Source organism: Periplaneta americana, chromosome 7, assembly GCF_040183065.1.
Source record: "Periplaneta americana isolate PAMFEO1 chromosome 7, P.americana_PAMFEO1_priV1, whole genome shotgun sequence".
NCBI lineage: Eukaryota > Metazoa > Arthropoda > Insecta > Blattodea > Blattidae > Periplaneta > Periplaneta americana.
Genome location: NC_091123.1, coordinates 27,024,106 through 27,044,385, shown reverse-complemented (window position 1 = coordinate 27,044,385; position 20,280 = coordinate 27,024,106). Strand labels below are relative to the sequence as shown.

Here is a 20,280-nt window from a genome sequence, read left to right as displayed (position 1 = left end):
TGCAGCACTGTGAGCGACACAACACAACACAGATAGTGTCGAGTTGTTGTCTGATCAGATGAGTGGGCTTCCGTTCATTTCATATTATGGGTTATATAAGAACATACACGTTAGCAACAAGCAAAGCATCAAATCCATGTCGTGTTGCTGTCGCTTGTCGTTCCAGTGGGCACTCTGCCTTATGATTTTAGCCGGCCCGGATGGCTCAAGCGGTAGGGGCACGGCATGTCCCTATCGCTTGGTCCGAAGGGTTGTGGGTTCGAGTCCCACCTCAGGCATGGGTGTTGTGATTGTATTAGTATAAGTAAAAAAAAAAAAAAAACAAAGGAACCAAAGGTAAAACAAACAGAAAACAAAAATAGATAACTTTGGAAAACGGCCTCTGGCAGGTCAGAATTATTTAAAAAAAAAAAAAAATCAATAAAAACATATTCCAAGAATCCGTCATATTGTTACTTTTCACATGCCATGAAAGTTACCTCAATAAAAAAAATCATTATAATGTAAATATCTATTAATGTTCAAAAGGATTTAAGAGTAATAATTTCATAGACACAATGATTTTGATATCATTACTCAATGATTTTTTCGAGAGAATGTGGAGTAATAATTTTAAATCTTACTGGTCTTCAGTAGTAACCATTCCTTGTCCACTGGAGCCACAATCACTGGATGGGCCACTAACCCTGGCCCAAGCAACGTACCATCTGTTTGCCTGCAAAGCAAAACAACAGTGTTAGTCACATAGTGTGTGTTAGTGTGATACTTATTTTGCAAATTTGGTTCCATTTCGAGGGTGGGAGAAAAAGATAGAGGGAGAAAATGAGGGACTGTAAGAGAAGAGGGGAGAAGGAAGGAGAAGTCTCAGTTGACCATATCTAGAAACACTGGAAACCAGCACCACGTAATATTGTCTCACCTGTAAAGGTATTGGTTCTTCAAACAACATGGGGTACTTTTGTCGTGGCCCACACTCATATGGCACCTCTTCCGTCTCTGCCAGCATCTCTCCATCTGTTTCCTGCTCACCACCATCAACTCCGATGTCAAACAACTAATGAACAAAGAAGGAAAAAAGAACATATAAATCTATATATACAGGGTAGAAGTGAAATAATCCTGCAGATTGAGAGGGACGAAAGAGTACACTTAAACGAAAAGGAAACCTATATTACAGTTTGTGATTAAATGCACAGCTAATTAGAAAATTAAGTTGAACGTTTCAGCAGTCTGGAAACATTGCCGCTAACACACTGCTCTTTCTTCTCGTAATACAGAAGTTAGAGGTCAACGACCTCAGATCTGTCTCTGTAGGTGAACTAATCCCACCTCCCTCTCTGGCTACGACGTTGAAATCTGCTCGAATCATTCAGTGGCTTGAAATTAGTGGTTTTTAAATTAAATTTACACAAAAACCGTCCATGCTATTGAAATTCACCAGAGGAATAAATGATTCTTTATTACATTTTCTATCGACATGGACAAAAATCATGATCCTATTCTCAATAGTTACTGAATAAGAGAGAGTTACACTTTGAGAAAAACATTTTTTTTCCTGAAAAAACTATGGACTTTCCACCAATACAGTATTACACTTTTTTGTTACACACAACATGAACTATTCGCTCTGAAAATCTGCAGGGTTATTTCACTTCCACTTTGTATATATTGTATTACTGAAATTATAATTTCTAAAATGTGTTATATACAAAGTTTGATGAGAATCAGCTACTTAGATTCATCATGAACATAAACGTTGTAAAGTATTATTTTTACATTACTAATACCTTTATCTTCCCTGTGTATTCTCCACGTCCTCCAAAGAGACCAAAGCCTCCCAGAAGGATGTCAGTATCTGCCATAAATCTAATTGCTTCTATGGAATGTCCAGAATAACCCCAACCTCCGCCATGACCTGCAAATTCAGTACCGGTAAATGTTATGAATTGTAAATAACATCAATTAAACATATAGATACAAAACTATGAATATATGTTATTTTGTTTCCAATTTTACATGCTATACATGTACAAACATTCCTATTAAATGCTTATATATATACGTTTATTTCCATTCATTCACCAGATACAACATTTCAAATGAACAAAATTCAATTAACATTTCTTCTGGCTATTATTGTTGAATTTTTTATTTTAGCGATTAAATGATTAAGTGTTATTCATCGATAAACAGACTTTCCTCTGCTTATAGTACCTTTAACACAAAAATAGAAGATTTTCTTCATACACCTACCATGCTCATGAAGTTTAGGCTCCTAGTGAAGTAAACTCTGGCTAATGTAAGTCCTAAAACTATTAGACAGGTTATTTTAACTTTCAGGTATTGTATTTTAAGAATATTGTTGCATTCGTATAAAAGCTACAATGTCCGTAAAATTTAGGCCATTAATAAAATGTGCAACATTAGTTCTGATCTGTATCTTGATTTATAAGTAATGAGTTATTTTCAAATACTCAATTTAAAGAATACTGGGGAAATAGTATTGAATTAGTATCTTAATAAAGTTCTATCAAGATATATTATCAATAAAAAGTAATGAAGTCTAAGAAGTTCAGTAAAGGTTTAAATATTATTACGATGTGCCGAAGTACATCATCCAACATCATAAAAGGTTTAAATGCCAAGTCAAACATATTTATTAGCTAAGTTATTGCATATTATTACAATGTACCGAAGTACATATGATATTTCTGTGCAGAAATTCTGCTTCATCATATGATGATGGATGAGTGGAACAGAGAAAATTCTCTCTGGCACCAGGATTTGAACCAGATTTTCAGCTCTACGTGCTGACGCTCTATCCACTAAGCCACACTGGATTCCCAACCCGATATCAGATTGAATCCTCTCAGATAGCGCTTACTCTGCCGGATCCCGGCCACTTAGTCACTCATAACAAGTGCACCTCTGCACATGTATGGACATTGTGCCATTTTCATATATCTGTGACGCAGTGCATGAGGGTAGGCCACTAGAGGGAACCCAAGAGGTGGAACTTAAACTGAGAGGATTCGATCCGACATTGGGATGGGAATCCGGTGTGGCTTAGTGGATAGAGCGTCAGCACATAGAGCTGAAAACCCGGGTTCAAATCCCGGTGCTGGAGAGAATTTTTCTCTGTTCCACTCATCCATCATCATTAAGTTATTGCAGTTCAATGAATTTGGAGACAAACAGGTAAATCGATGATATCTTCACAAGATTCCATTGGTTTCCATCCACAGATGATATGACGATGATGGACACAGGGTTGGGGACATTGGCAATGATATCAAGACTACAGAATCTAAATTAAGAACATGTCTTTGCCAGTCTGACTGACTCTCTCTCTCTCTCTCTGACTCACGCATATCTCTACCTCACGCACACATATATGCATACATATTATATACATGCATTTCTTTGGAAATAAGATAAGTACACAGAATCTTGGAAAGTGTACTCCAACTGAAATATGGAAATCTCTTTAATTAAGACTCTGTACTACTTCCTTACATCAGTTATGATTAAAGTCCAGATTTATATGCACTAAAAGTTAAAGAATGACAACAAGTGTAGATGAGTGAATGTAGTGTTACTTAAAAGAGTTTTTGAGCCTGGTTTACAAGACTCCGAAATGTAACAGTAGAGAACTTAGTCACAGAGACTAGATAATGCATCTCGTAAACTGCGCGCTGATTTGTAAGTGGCGGTTAGGAGAATTAAAGACCATTAGCAGTACCAAGGGGAGATATTTAATGATAAGAATGGCATCTAAAAGAAGTGGAGACACGGCTTTCATGTCTATAAACTATACCAACTGACAATATCATCTTTTAGTGCATATAAATCCGGATTCTAGTTATGATTAAAATTTTTAAGCTTACTCTCAAATCGCGTGACTGCTGAGAAGTCCTCCCGGCTGTACACTTTGCCACAGCCAGCTTGTCGGTCCTCACTTTCTTCCCTGACAGTGAAGCGTTGGTCCTGAGCCTGTGTAAGTGTGTCTAGGCAGCTCAATAGGTGAAGTGCTGCTTGAGATCGCGTCACAAAACAGGAAGCCACAACAGGCAGGGCGAGCTCTGGGCTCAAAATTGATGGCGGAAGAGAAGCTGTGGCCCTCGTCTCACAAGCCACCACGTTGTAACACGTCATGTCGTGAGTTCCAGGGTGGTAACTGTCAGAAAGCAAGGCAAGATCACTGTGATTGCTTCCCTAATAATGAGATTTATAGTCTTTTTTATATTATCAAATTTTTCTAAAAATAAATGTCAAAAACAATGATAAAACTTCTGTAAAAATTGTTACTAATCAGGGTGTCAGACAAGGGTGTACTTTATCACCTACGCTTTTTAGTATTTATATAGACGATCTAGTGAGGAAGTGGAAATAACTAGTGAATGTAGGTTTCCAAATTTGAAAGAATAACTTTCTAAATATACTGTTATTTGCTGATGATTTAGTTGTTATTCAGAATAGTGAGTCTGCCCTACAAAAATCTATTTTTAAACTTAATGAAATTGGAGAACAATATAATATGAAAATTTCTCTAATAAAGACAAAAGTAATGGCATTTATAGGGAAGGAACTGATTAGAACAAAAATAGCTATAAATAACTGCTGCATAGAACAGGTAAGCCATTTTAATTATTTGGGAAGTGATATTGACTTTGATGAAGAATATGACGTGGACAATAAAATATGTAATTTTCAAAGAGTATGTGGAGCAATTAATAGAATATTTAGAAACAAAATTAAAATTTTATAAAGTCATGGCTGTACCTACGCTGGCATACAGAAGTGAGACTTGGACATTAACTAAGAAGCAACAAAGCAAAATACAGACGACAGAAATTAAATTTCTAAGAAATGTGAAGGGATGTACGAAGAGAGACTTAATAACAAATGAAAACATAAGAGAAGAGTTAGAAATTTTTAATATAAATGAAAGATTAAAAGATTTTAAACAAAATTGGAAAGAACATGTTGATAGAATGCCAGATACCAGACTTACTAAACAAATAATGCAATATCATCCTAAAGGAAGAAGATCGGTGGGCAGACCTAGGAAACGATGGCTGGAGGACTTTGAAGACGGAACAGGCATTTGATTGCCTATACCATGAAGTGAAGAAGAAGATGAAGATCAAATTTTTCTCATTTTCCTACCATGATAGTGCTTCTCGAACTCAACAAATACGAAGAAATTTCTATCTTTACAACTAATAATATTTCAGCACAATAAATTTCGATGCTGCTCTATGATATTTCATTGTAAAACTTCTTCAGATATGTATTAACAGATTTAAAAGCTCTAAGGGGAAGGAAAGAGCTTAAGAAAAGAAGAGAAAGCACATTTAACTGTCGTTATGTAATGCTATGCTCTATATCTATGGCAGTTAAGTTACAGGCCATATTGCATCCCAATATTTCTTCACAATATCCTCACTGTTTCTTACAATTTCAGAAATCTGATACCGGTATCATTTTCATTCATTTCTTTTGTTTCAGTAAACATACAATTTGAAGACATATAATTCCCAATTTATAAGATTAAATTTTGATACAGCTGATATCCTAGGATAAACAAGCATTAATTAGGATCATATAAGTAAAATTTTCTCACATTTTCAATTTCTTACATTTTTTGCAACTTTATTTTTAAATTTATTTTCAAATGTTTAATTTTATAGATGTTTCTGATTGATGGATTTTTACTTCCTCTTTTTTCAGCATTTCTTTAACTTCATTTCATAATGCAGTAATTGAAATACGATTATCTGGATAAAATTTTATACTTGTTCAATCGTATTACATATTTATTTAATTTAACAATATGATATAAGTAATATAATATGACTTAAAAGTGGATATATGACGTGATTAAAATTGGTGTGATGTATGTTATGAAAATCAAGCAAAGTACACAGTACTACACTTTCTTATGGAAAACGCGAAACTAATGCCCGTGTGCACCATTCTCGATTAAAATTTGACCATAATTAAGTCGGCAGTTGACCATCTTCAACGCCAATTTGCGGAGTATCAATCTCGATCAAAGTTAAACAAGCGAGTTGATGATGATCAAATTTGATCACGGGTGTGGCACTGATTATCTTGAATTGAACATGGTCAAGTCGAGAAAACCAAAATGGCGGCACGATTTGACGTACTTGATGAATGGAAGATGATATGATGCATCTTGAACACGCAAATCACTGCGGAAATAACAGAATTGGTGTTATTGTAGAAAGAGTAAGTTTGTAGATGAATAATAGAAATGTTTTTTTTTTCTCAAAATAGACTAATGTTTTATATATGTTTCTGCTTTGGAAGATCGGGACTTTACTTGAGGACAAAATATTATATAGCCTAATTGTCCAATTTTGTTAACATAATAATAAAGTAGTTATTCTATGCCGTTAATAATATAGCAAAACTAAATGACCATTTTGTAGAATGCGAGATTATCACTTATTAGCTATAGATTTGTCGTTTGAAACTATTAGGACCTACATGACGTTTTGGACAATTAGGCTATTTACGCTTGAATTAAGAGAAATTACACGGATACCTTCCTTCCCCTCTGACTCCAAAATTCCAACCTTGTGAACACAAAATAAATGGATAAATTTCAGAACAAGGATAAGGGAGACTGGGGAGGTTTGACCATAGGGGAGGTTTGACCCATCTCTATAATTTGAAATCCCGCCATTTTTATCTCTGCTATTTGTCATGGTTCTCTTTGCTTTTAATGTCAGAGGTAATATTTATGCTCATCAAGGCAGTGAAACCAAGAACAGCTGAGATTCTACTTCCTGTTTGATTTGTTGCTTGCTGATGTTGGTTTGATGCTCTTGTTTATAAGAATCCAAGTAAGTAATTGCAATCTTAATGGTAATAGTGATAGTTACATTTGATTCTACATCCTTTTAGGTTCAATTTCATATATTTATTGTGTAGTTTTCTTTATTATTAAGTATATAAATATTTTAGTATATACAAAAAGTCCCATGAGGGAGGTTTGACCTAAAATTGCAGGGAGGTGTGACCCATGTTATGGTGTGTGATTTCATAACATTTTTTTTATTTCTTAATAGGATGCCTTTCAAGTGGAAACCTACTGAAAATCAAAGGAAGAAAGTAGATCCAGGAGTAATGAAAGCTGCTGTAAAGTGTGTCCTCGATGATAATGTGAGCATTCGAGCAGCTGCAGTTGAATATGAAGTTGATAGGAAGACTTTAGGGAGGTATGTTTCTAAAGTAAAGGAAGGAAATGAAACAGCTTTCAAGGCAGACCACAACAGCTCTCAGATTTTTAGTTCAGAAGAGGAAAATGATTTAGAAAAGTACCTTCTAACAGCAGCTAGGTTGAATTATGGTCTTACTCCTAAAGAGTTGCGAAGATTTGCTTATGAATATGCAGTCGCTAGAGGTAAACCAATCGGTGATAATTGGAAGAAAAACAATCAAGCCAGTTATGATTGGGAGAGAGGATTCATGCATCGTCACCCAAGACTGTCACTGCGGAATCCCCAGGGAAAAAGTCTAGGGAGAGGGACAGCCTTTAACCCAACAAGTGTAGGCGAGTTCTTCCAGAATCTTCGTTCTGTGTATCACACCAATAAATTTGGCCCAGAATCAATTTACAATCTGGATGAAACTGGGGTAACAAATGTACAGAAACCTGGCAAGGTAATTGCACCAAAAGGGGAAAAACAGGTCTCAAAAATGACATCCGCTGAGAGGGGGACACTTGTTACACTTTGCTGTGCAGTAAGTGCAACAGGAAATGCTGTTCCACCATTCTTTGTCTATCCAAGACAGAGATTAAATGATAAAATGATTGATGGTGCTCCTGTGGGTTCTTGTGCTGGTGTTAGTCCAAGTGGGTGGATGACTGGAGAGACCTTTGTTCATTACTGGGAACACTTTATCAAACACACAAAGTGCTCTAAAGAACGTCCTGTGCTTGTCATCTTAGACAACCATGAATCTCACGTAACACCACAGACACTTCAGATCGCTAAGGACAATGGTATCACACTAATAACATTGCCACCCCACACAAGCCATAAAACTCAACCACTTGATAGAACTGTATTTGGGCCCTTCAAAACTGTTTACAATCAAGCTATTGATGACTTCATGACCACTCATCCAGGAGAGACTGCAACTATCTACCAGATCCCAAAATTTGTTGGAAATGCATTTCCTGTTTCTTTCACTCCTGCCAATATAATCAGTGGCTTTAAATGCACTGGGATCTGGCCATTTGATTCCACTATTTTCAATTCTACTGATTTTATGAGCTCATATGTAACTTATCGACCAAGTCCTGCCAGTGAAGATGCAGCAGCCATAAGCAAAGAACCCCATCCAACACTGATTACCCAGCCAAGTTGTAGTGGAATTTCACCAGAACAAGTAAGACCTTTCCCGAAAGCTGGTCCAAAGAAAAGTAAAAATGGCCGCAAAAGGGTTGTTAGTCGTGTGTTGACAGACACACCTGTCAAAGCAGCTATTGAGAAAGAGTACGAAGAACGTGTCAATAGGAAGAGAAATCAGGCTACCCTTCCTTCCAAAACTATTAGGAAAATATTTCCTAATGACTGTGAGGACTCTGTATCAATTGAAAAGGAGAGGAAAAAGAGAAGACAATCTCACTTTACTCCTACGGCTGATGAGGACGAGGCTTCTGAAAATATAACTGATGATGACGACTGCGAGGAGGTGAATAATGAAGATTGGGGAGTGATGTCTGCTAAAAGTGGTGATTTCGTCTTGGTTAAGTTCTGCACCAAGTCGACAGCATGCCATTATGTTGGAAAAGTTATACAGATCAGAGAATATGAGTGTAAAGTGAAATTCATGCGGCGCTACCGATTCGGGTCAGACTGCTTTGTGTATCCTGATGTTGAAGACACTAGTTATGTGCCATTTGAAGATATGAAAATTCTTCCAAAACCAGTTTTTCAAGATGGAACTGAAAGAATGTCTTCAAAACTTAGGTTCTCAGTGAGATTTATTAATTTAAATGTGCGTTAAGTGAAAACAGTGCTATTTCTCAGTGGAACTTTTACTATTTTCTATATTTTTATAATATTTGTGTTTGGTACTTTTGTTAGAAATAGTGTTCTTTGTATTCATGTTCCTAATTTATTTAAATATTGCAGACTTGTACTGTTTTGTAGGCTTGGGTCAAACCTCCCAACATGTGGGCCAAACCTCCCTTATGCGGGGAGGTTTGACCCAGAAAGTAGTATAATTAAAAAACATATATGAAATTTAATACATTAAGAATAGGCTGTTCTGTAATTTACCATATATGTCTGAGATCTTAGTCTATCTAATGGTATGTTTTCATCACCTCTAAGGAAATTTATTTTTGGAAATAAAAATAAAATAAAAATAATGGGTCAAACCTCCCCAGGCTCCCTTACTTTCCTTTCCCTCTTACTCCAAAATTCCAACCTTGTGCACACAAAATAAATTGGCACTAAAAACTTCCTTTTCGTATGCATGATGATGCGTATTCGACATACACAGACGAATTGTTTTTTTGTTTTTTGTTTTTTTTTTTAATTTTAAAATAATTGTTAGCGAGGTATCCGTATACTGAAATTTTCCTAAATAAATTATTGGCACTGAAATGTGTCTTTTCGTAAGCAAGATGATGTGCATTCGACAAACGCATACAAATCTGCTCTTTTTGGTAGCCTGTTTCAAGATAATTGCCAGTGAGCCATCCGTATACTGAAATTTTCCCAAATAAATTATTGGCACTGAAATGTGTATTTTCCTAAGCAAGATGATGAGCATTCGACAAACACATACAAATCTGCTCTTTTTAGTAGCCTATTTCAAGATAATTGTCAGTGCGGTATCCGTATACTGAAATTTTCCAAATTAATATCAATAATATGAAATAATCACTGTATAAATTACGTTACAAATTATGTGGAATTATGTAAACACGTATAACTCATGTGAATTGGGAGGTTAAATCCAACCAGGTAGCCTGCTTTTCTCTTAGAGAACTTCCGTCAGTACTTTTATTCTGTAATATGGATGCATAATTGCTGACGAGTTCTAAAGGAATTTCCACTTCGAACTGTGAGAAGTTCGGTGCTATTTTCTTTTTTCTTCCATGATTATTGAAACTTGTTATTTGAAAACTGCGAGGATGTTTGAAAGCACTCCGACAAACAAAAACGAAGCGATAATTGACAGAGTGCGTTCGTTCGCTGTTTTATACGCGGTAACCTAGCGCTCAGATGATTCTTCTCAAGCGAGCGTACCGTCAGCTGACGGGACTGAGTTGATCGAGGGAAAATGTCGGTGCACCGCATCTGTAACTTGATCATTGTCAAGAATTAACCATGTTTCCGTGATTTCTGATAAACGGGCTAGATGATCGAGAATGGTGCACACGGCCATAAAGCTGTTTATCTCTTTGAGCTCATACCCAAAACCAAAACTAAATTCTAAAAAGTGCATTAAATAGTGATATGGAATAATAATTCCAAGATACTTACCACTAAATTCACAGCTTGTTTAGCAAGAACACTTGAACATTATATCTTAGAACAAATAAATTTTTCAGCTGCACTGCAACATTCATTACTTCTTTTGAATTGAGCAGGATATAATGTGATGTGATGTAAAATGAAAGTATATTATACAAAAAATTACCTCTGATTGAGGTTCTGGCTGATATGTACATCTATTAACAGGCAGTACATCTCACTTGACAATATGTGTCAGAGGAAGAACAATTGTATATAAGTCTGATTAGTGTAATGTGTTATTAGTTAGCGATGTATCCAATGGAGAGGAAAATGAACTGGCCACCCTACCCCATTATCTCCTGACCTAGCTGTCACATAAGTGATGCCTTGTTGGCATCACTTGTAAGGTTCAAACCTGTCTTCGGACAGTTGATTAAACAACATACAAAAATGGCCTGGAAAAAGTATTATTCTATTTAAAAGAAAGTTACCTCCAGAGAACATTGTACAATGGATCAAGACATGTGGCAGTGTTGGAGAAATCCACCTGATCACCTCCACTGAAACTACTGCAGTTGCCATCACGTTTGTTTATGGCTAAGCATTTGAAGGAACTTGCATGGTCACTCTGTGTAGGCAGCAAAACTGAAAATTTAAATAAATTACAATCAGCAGAACTCTCATTCTTTACATCTCCTAACTGAGAACTGTTAATTTAATATCTCTCATTTTCTATACATATATTCGTAGCATTTTATTTGATTTTTTTAAATAATTATGCGATGTAAGAGTAATGGAATGGAGAAAAATTCTCTCCGGCGCCGGGATTTGAACCCGGGTTTTCAGCTCTATGTGCTGATGCTTTATCCACTAAGCCACACTGGATACCACCCCGGCGTCGGACAGAATCGTCTCAGATTAAGCTCCAACTCTTGGGTTCCCTCTAGTGGCCGCCCTCTGCACTACGTCATAGATGTCTATGAACGTAGGACCGAAGTCCACACATGTGCTGAGGTGCACTCGTTATGAGTGACTAGTTGGCCGGGATCCGACGGAATAAGCGCCGTCTTAAATCACGAAGTGATTTACGCATATCATATATATTATTATAATGTACCGAAGTACATATGATATTTCCATGCAGATATTCTGCGTCATCATGCGATGTAAGAGTAATGGAACGGAGAAAAATTCTCTCTGGCACCAGGATTTGAACCCGGGTTTTCAGCTCTACGTGCTGATGCTTTATCCACTAAGCCACACTGGATACCACCCCGGCGTCGGACAGAATCGTCTCAGATTAAGCTCCAACTCTTGGGTTCCCTCTAGTGGCCGCCCCCTGCAATACGTCATAGATGTCTATGAACGTAGGACCGAAGTCCACACATGTGCTGAGGTGCACTCGTTATGAGTGACTAGTTGGCTGGGATCCGACGAAATAAGCGCCGTCTTAAATCACGAAGTGATTTACGCATATCATATATATTATTTTAATGTACCGAAGTACATATGATATTTCCATGCAGATATTCTGCGTCATCATGCGATGTAAGAATAATGGAACGGAGAAAAATTCTCTCTGGCGCTGGGATTTGAACCCAGGTTTTCAGCTCTATGTGCTGATGCTTTATCCACTAAGCCACACCGGATACCACCCCGGCGTTGGACAGAATCGTCTCAGATTAAGCTCCAACTCTTGGGTTCCTTCTAGTGGCCGCCCCCTGCAATACGTCATAGATGTCTATGAACGTAGGACCGAAGTCCACACATGTGCTGAGGTGCAATCGTTATGAGTGACTAGTTGGCCGGGATCTGACAGAATAAGCGCCGTCTTAAATCACGAAGTGATTTACGCATATCATATATATTATTTTAATGTACCGAAGTACATATGATATTTCCATGCAGATATTCTGCGTCATCATATGATGTAAGAGTAATGGAACGGAGAAAAATAAAATGTCCTATAATTAATTATTTTGATATAGCAATGGGAACTTACCAATGCTGCTTTTATTGGCCATTACAGTAGATCTTGTTAGACTTAAGGAGTTAATTAAACTTTCGTCTATTTTTAGGTAAGTTTGATCCCCAGATGCTCCGACCCATGTAGCTCTTCTTCCATGCCTTGGTCCAATATTCGGTACAGGCCCAGGATAAGCATACCAAGGTCCCTCACGAGACAGACGGGCATCTTTCCTGCTGCCACTATTACCAGCCATGGGTGACTCATGTCCACCAGCTGGGGATGGACGTCCAAGTTGACCTTTCTGCAAATTTCAAAACACATGAATAAGCCTGGCTTTCATGCTGTACTTAATTGTAAAATCTATTTATTTTATATTATATTGTGATAGCCCCGTCGAGACTCGATCACGCATCCCACAGAGGGCAGGGCGCACGTGGAAGGATCGGGCGACACGGCAAATGAAGTTGCGCATGCATCTACTTCCTAGGGCATGTGCTGTGACGAAGGGAGAGGGGAGAAATCCAGAGAAGTCTAGATAGGCGCCATCTTTTCGGCATCTGTAGATTGATCGCGAAATCGTAATTTCTCGAAAATATGGTTTAGTAATAAATACAGGATGCAAGGAGAAGAGAGTTGTCAGTTTTTGGTCAGCAAGCAGTGTGTAGCAGTGAAGCCAACTTCGAGACCGGAGTTCGACTTGAGTGTTTGTCCGTGACTGTGCGTAGGTTCAGGCGGGAGCAACGCAGTTGGAAGACTTGAGTTCGAGTGCAGTGGACTGTCCCCGGAAGGCCTGAGTTCGAGTGCAGTGGACTGTCTCTAGAAGGCTTGGGTTCGATATACTGTGAACTTGAGTGAATGAGCTAGAGGAACTAGCCAAGGCAACGAACTGTGAACTAAGAACTGACAGTTTTGTTTTGTAAACAGTGCTTTGTGAAGATTAGTTGAGATTAGCAGTACATTGTTGTTTTCAATAATCCAAGTGAATTGTCATTGTCGTCTGTGGAGTGCAATAACGAATACTGAGTTGCTGTGTGGAGTGGAAATCCCATTGTTGACGGGAGCGTTTAAAGTAAATTATAGAAAGTGATTATTGTTGACACAATAAAGTTACATTATTGTTTTGTATTAAAAGTTACAATATTTAAAACACAAGGCTTATTTTTTCTATGCTTTGTTTTAAGAGTACTACTAGGTCGATTTGTGTGATTCTTTAAGTTGAAGGTTATATGCTGAAAATTTGCCACCTCTCACTCATTTTACGATTTTAAAATAATTTCTATATTTAAAAAGGTTTTGAAGAACGTTATGCAATATATTGAAGTTTCCAATAAATATTGCTTGCAGAATTTTTTTTTCCATGATGCAACAACACTTTGCTAGCCTCATATTCACATGCATTGGCAGAGGATAACGATCATCCAATCAGTACAAGGATAACATGTAGTCAGCACTATGAGTCCATCTCGCAGAATTATTATGTATACAGGGTGAACCGTAAATAATGTCATTAATTTCGGGGGTTATTCTTTGAGATATTTCAAACAAAACAGTTAATACAATTTTGCTCGTTTTTGCTGCCTTTATATGAAACATTTCATAGCGTGTTTTGGGAAAGCCATTGATTTAATTCCCAATATGCACAGTCAATTTAAGAGAGTAGTGTATTATGATAATAGATGACTGAAAGAATTTTAGTTTTGTTCTTTAAATGTGTAGAAATTTGATCTGAAAAAATGTAATATTGAAAAATTCCTTTGTAAAAGGAAAAGTTACATTTGTTCAAATCAAATTTCTGCACATTTAAAGAATAAAACTGAATTTTTTTCAATAGTTTATTATCATAATACACTGTTCTCTCAAACTGACTGAGCATATTGGGAATTCAATCATTGGCTTTCCTAAAACACGCTATGAAATATTTCATATGAAACAATTTTTATCTCGAAAAGAAAGCAAAAACGAGCAAAATTATATTAAACTTTTTTGTTTTAAATATCTACAATAGTTGGAAAAAAGAGATCAATGCCAAGAACAAAATGAAAATATATAACTCAATAATAAAACCAATACTACAATATGGAACAGAAAGTGTACCACTGACAAATACAAAAGCAAGATAACGACTATGGAAATGAAGTATCTCTGGAGAACAATAGGGAAAATTAGAAGGGATCGAATAAAAAAAAAAAAAGTAAGAGAAGAGGTAAAACTAAAGAAATCCATAATAGAGAATATAGAAGAAAAGTAAATAAAGTGGTTCGGGCATGTGTATAGAAAGACAGAGGAAGAGAAAGTTACACAGGTAATGGAGATGCAAGTGGAAGGAAGGATAGGAAGAGGTAGACAAGATTTAAGTGCGAAAATACTATAGAGAAAATAGTACAACAACGTGGAAAGATAATGGCTGAAATAAAGAAAATGTGTAAAGATACAGAGATTTGGATGAGATGGATGGAAAGGTGAACCCGAAGAAGAAGAAGTCTTAAATATCTCAAAGAATAACCCCTCCGAAATTAATGACGTTACCTGCAGTTCACCCTATATAAATTTGTATAATGAGAAAGTAAAAAAATGGGATGAAATAAGTCCCGAAAGACTGCAGCACTTCAAGAAATTAGAAAAGGAACCACCACCATAATAGTACATTATGCAACGAGCCTATAATGATAGTAATTAAGAATCGAGTATGGATATTTATGAAACAAGCGCAAGCGAGTTTCATAATTTTCATACGAACTTCTTAATTACCATTATAGGCGAGTTTCATACGACTTTTTATGCTCGACCATATTTCTAACTTGAAATTACCGGTATTCAGATGTATACATTTTATTCGTATCTGACAAGATCGGAAGTGACCTTGTTCTAGGTCGTGAATTGTGAAATGTGCACAGACGCGAAAGTATTGATTTTTTCCGAGGAACAATAATGTCATTGACTTTGACATAGTCCCGTTAAACTTGATAATATTATAATATTATAACCTTGATTATTGAATTCGACATTGAAAAACGGGCTGACAAATTGAATTTATTTGAATATTATTTACAATTAACGCCAATTATTATAGTAACAGAACATAACTTTCTGCGACAGTATTGGATTTCCAGCCTCCGTGACTTTTCGCTAATTCTCTTTCGATTGCATATCCGAGAATAATCGATACTTGCGGTTTTATAGCGGTACAAAGCTGACTTGTCATTGGCTGAACACATGTAAGCTGAGTTATCATTGGCTGAAGACCTGTACTTTAATGAGTAGGTGTACTTTAATGACATGCATTAAAGGACAGCTACCAGGTGTATAATTAGAACATTTCGGCAGGCTCGAGCATAAATTAAATAAAAATACTAAGTAAAAATAATTATTTATAAATGTGTATGGGTAATTACTACAATGTCAAGTAGAAAACAGACATTATGTAAAGAAGGGGATTGTCTGTACCTGGAAGCTCCCAAATGTATAGACCTCTCCTTTAGTAGTGAGCACAACAGTATGATTGCTGCCAGCTGCAACGTGCATAGCGTGGGAGGCCAGCTTCACCAACGTCGGACCCCCACGAGGCAGCAGATCTCCAACTCCTAGCTGACCGTAAGTATTGCTTCCAAACGTCATCACTTCCCCACTCTGCAGCAGCAGCACGGTGTGGTGCAGCCCACAAGATATCTGCATCACTGGGCTCTCCACTGGCAGATGCACTCTTGCAGGTGGCAGTGACGTCACACGGCTTGCATCTCGCTCCACATCACTGCTCCCAGCTTGCTCCTCAACTACAAACAAGAAATTCATCAATTCTTACAGCAAATGACACACACGACTTTATTTCTTGTACTCTATTCTTAGCTTTTTATTGATGCTCCATATATATATTGTGACAGCGACGTGAGATTCGAACTCACGACCAGCAAGGGAGCAGATCGCGCGGGCTCCACGGAGCACTGAGGGACGGCGCGCGGCGGAGAGAAGAGAGGCGCGACGAGGGAAGAGTGTGCGCGCAGCTGCTACTCGCGGAGTGAAGGGGGGACGGACCCTCCCGAATCTTCTAGAGAAGTCCATCCGAAGTGGAGATAGCCAGATAATTCGAGAGGACACCCGTAGAAATTTCTCGTAACTATGATTTTGCTATAAAAGAAGAAACGCCAGCGAACTCGGGCAGTTTCAGTTGATTAGTCAGCCAGTCAGTGAGTAAGCCAGGGCAAGCAAGCCAGTCTTGTGTACCGGAGTTCGGCTCGAGTGTGCGTCCGCAACTGTGTCAGCATCCGAAGGCCTGAGTTCGAGTGCAGTGGACTGCAGTTGGAGGGACCTGAGTTCGAGTGCAGTGGACCGCAGTTGGAGGGACCTGAGTTCGAGTACAGTGAACTGTCTCTGAAGGTCTGTGGTTCGAGATACTGTGAACTCGAGTGACTGAGCTAGAAGAACTGTGAACTGAGAACTGATAGTTCTGATTTGTAAATAGTGCTTTGTAAATATTAGTTAAGATTAACAGTTCATTGTTGTTCGTAATAGTCCAAGTAAATTGTCATTGCCGTCAGTGGAGTGCTATAACGAATACTGTGTTCAGTGAAACTCCTATTGTTGACGAGAGCGTTTAAGGTGAATTGTAGAAAGGAATTATTGTTGGAAGAATAAAATCCTATTGTTGAGTTGAAATAAATTCACAATATATATATATATATAAAACCGTAAATGTACGAAGACATTACCAAGAAATGTTGGTAAATCTCAGGATTTACTGATGCGAGCTGGTAAAAGCTAGATCGAAGAATCCAGAACGAAGAATCCTACCTCCATTGTACAGGTTCAGACATAATTACAGGCTCGATAAAGTGAAGCGACTCCAAGAGGCTGCCAAAGAAGGTCTTGAAATGCAAGCAAAGAAAATGAAAGCAGCCACTTGTAACAAAATTCCAAAACTTTCAGTCGGACATAATTTGAGAATTAAAGTACCGGATGTAGACCGGGCAAAACTGACGCAAAATCAATAATAGCAGTGGTCATAAAAATTCAAGATGAGTTTTGTAAACTTGGTACCAAAGCTGGCAAACTGAAGTCATTGTACATTAGGAACCAGTTTCCATTGTGCAAAGGAAATTTTATCATCATCGAAGAAGTAAGAAAAGAAGAAATTAGTGCACGGGACGTGATTGGCAAACTATCTTTTGTTGGAGGTCAAGGGTTCAAAAAGTGTAATTGTTTAAAAAACTGTTGAACAAAATAATGTTTGTGTAAATCATCTTCCATGTTGTGTAATTCTAAATGTTATAACAGCCACCCTTATTGTAACAAGAATTAACATTCATAATGTTTGTTTTACTTTATTTGTGGACCTGGACTGTTTGAGGGAATATAAAGGCTTTGTTAATTTTTGTACGGAATACTATAACCGACAGTGGTTAAAACTATAATATTTTTCACTATTTTTAATACGGAATACTGTTTATTATAATCACATTGGAATGTAAAAATATTTAAATAACTTCAATTTAAAATAAATATAAATTATTTCAGTCATTGCTAAGGTATTTTTATTTATGTTTTTAAAAAGGTCCTAAAACAACAATAAAAAGATGAATCGGAAATGGATATGTAAAAGTGCAAAGAACGGCAAATCTTAATAAAGATTTTTTTATTAAATTAATACGACTTTGCCACAACTGATGGGTAAATCCTGAGATTTACCAACATCCCTAGTAAAAGTTCAAAATGTATATATCTAATAAGAAATTTCGGGGTTTTACTGCACCATAACAGTAAATGTTAGGTTATACCGGTAAATTCTAAGATTTACCTGTATTCGTATATATATATATATATATGTTACTGTAAATGTACGAAAACCGGAAAATTCTAAGATTTACTGGTTTTCGTACATTTACAGTAACATATATATAATACGAATACAGGTAAATCTTAGAATTTACCGGTATAACCTAACATTTACCATTACAGTGCGGTAAAACCCCGAAATATCTTATTAGATGCATACATTTTGAACTTTTACCAAGAGATGTCGATAAATCTCAGGAGTTATTGGTCAGCTGTGGTAAAATCGTATTAAAGAAGAAAAAAGAATCTTTACTAAGATTTGCCGTTCTTCGTACTTTTACACATCTATTTCCAATTCATCTTTTATTGTTGTTTTAGGATCTATTTAAAAACATAAATAAAAATCACCCTAACAATGACTGAAATAACTTGTATTTATTTTTAATTTAAGTTATTTAAATATTCATACATTCTAATGTGAGTATAATAAACAATATTCTATATTAAAAATAGTGAAAAATATTATAATTTTAACCACTGTCTGTTATAAAAATTAACAAAGCCTTTACATCTCCTCAAAGAGTCTAGGTCCACAAATAAAGTAAAACAAACATTATGAAGCACTTTTTTTTGTTGAACACTTTTTAAACATTTACACTTTTTGAACCCTTGTCCTCTAACGAAAGATAATTGACCAACTACTTCCCGTACACTAATTCCTTCTTTTTCTAATTCTTCAATGCTGATAACATTTTCTTTATACAATATAAGTTGGTTCCTAGAGTACAATGACTTCAGGTTGCTAGCTTTGGTACCAAGTTGATAAAACTCATCTTAAATATTTATGATCACTCTTATTACTGATTTTGAGTCAATTTTTGCATCCGGTACTTTGATTTTCACATTCTATCCGACTAAAAATGTTGGAATTTTGTTACAAGTGACTCCTTTCATTTTCTTTGCTTGCATTTCAAGACCTTCTTTGGTAGCCTCTCGGAACCGCTTCACCCCTGCAAAAATGTCTGAATCTGCACAACGAAGGCGAGATTCTTTGTTCTGGATTCTTCGATCTAGCTTTTACCAGCTCGCATCGGTAAATCCTGAGATTTACCAACATTTCTAGGTAAAAGTTCAAAATGTATGCATCTAATAAGATATTTTGGGGTTTTACCGCACCATAACGGTAAATGCTAGGTTGTACCGGTAAATTCTAAGATTTACAGGTCTTCGTACATTTACAGTAACATATATACACTGACTGGCAAAAAAAACCGATCACTTGAAAAAAAATACTAAAAGTCAAGTTTAAATGTAAATTATGAAGTAATCTCAGAAATAACATAACTGTTATCGTACTAAATTTAAAAATTACACTTTTATGGACTTCTGACATGTAAATTCACGCCTTTCACACCAATAAATCTTCGGTTTATCGCCTAACAACGAAGGAGTGTGTTTCTGTGCTGAACATGTGGGGTAGGTCATCATAAACAATTGAAGAGGTTTTATTGCTTTATTGCTTCCTTTCCTTTTTGAAAATGAATAACAACTGTCGAAAATGGTTTGTTTGCTATTTCGTCAATGAATTTAGTTCAGACAATGTCTCTGTCACCCCAAGACGTTGCCAGAGCTGTCGCTGTCATTGATGACGGACGCAGCCTCCATTACGCTGCTGCTATAAGGCGCACCATACACCACGGTGCAAGAGGCTGTGAAACGGTTCCGGGAAACACAGAGTTACTCCAGAAGACCTGATTCTGGCAGAAAGAGGAAGACTTCGGCCCGAGATGATCGAGTTCTCGTCAGCCAGGTCATAAGAAACCGCCATACTACAGCAGTTGAAGCTCGGAATCGACTACAACATGTGCGGGATGTTAATGTGAGTGAGAGGACTGTTAGACGACGCCTTGGAGAACAAAATCTTCAATCACGACGACCTGCTACGGGACCAGATCTGACCAGACAGCACTGTCTTCAGTTCGCTGGTCAGCATGCCCAATGGACTGTGCAGCAGTGGAGCAGTGTGCTGTTCTC

At 36.9% G+C, this 20,280-nt stretch overlaps 1 protein-coding gene and 1 non-coding gene across 6 annotated transcripts in view; one reads left to right on the top strand and one right to left on the bottom strand.

Moving 5' to 3' along the window:
• hiw (MYC binding protein highwire) overlaps positions 1 to 20,280 on the bottom strand; it is a 507,580-nt gene that overhangs the window by 456,609 nt on the left and 30,691 nt on the right. For all 5 annotated transcript variants that reach the window (XM_069830497.1, XM_069830498.1, XM_069830496.1 and 2 more), the window contains exons 15-21: positions 15,925 to 16,250; positions 12,514 to 12,781; positions 11,003 to 11,156; positions 3,888 to 4,177; positions 1,788 to 1,915; positions 920 to 1,054; positions 624 to 715 (exon numbers count right to left, since the gene is read on the bottom strand). In XM_069830497.1, coding sequence (XP_069686598.1) covers positions 624 to 715; positions 920 to 1,054; positions 1,788 to 1,915; positions 3,888 to 4,177; positions 11,003 to 11,156; positions 12,514 to 12,781; positions 15,925 to 16,250 — 1,393 coding nt within the window. The remainder of the gene's footprint in view (positions 1 to 623; positions 716 to 919; positions 1,055 to 1,787; positions 1,916 to 3,887; positions 4,178 to 11,002; positions 11,157 to 12,513; positions 12,782 to 15,924; positions 16,251 to 20,280) is intronic.
• Positions 3,056 to 3,127, top strand: TRNAY-AUA (transfer RNA tyrosine (anticodon AUA)). The gene has a single exon. It is a non-coding gene; the product is annotated as a tRNA-Tyr (tRNA).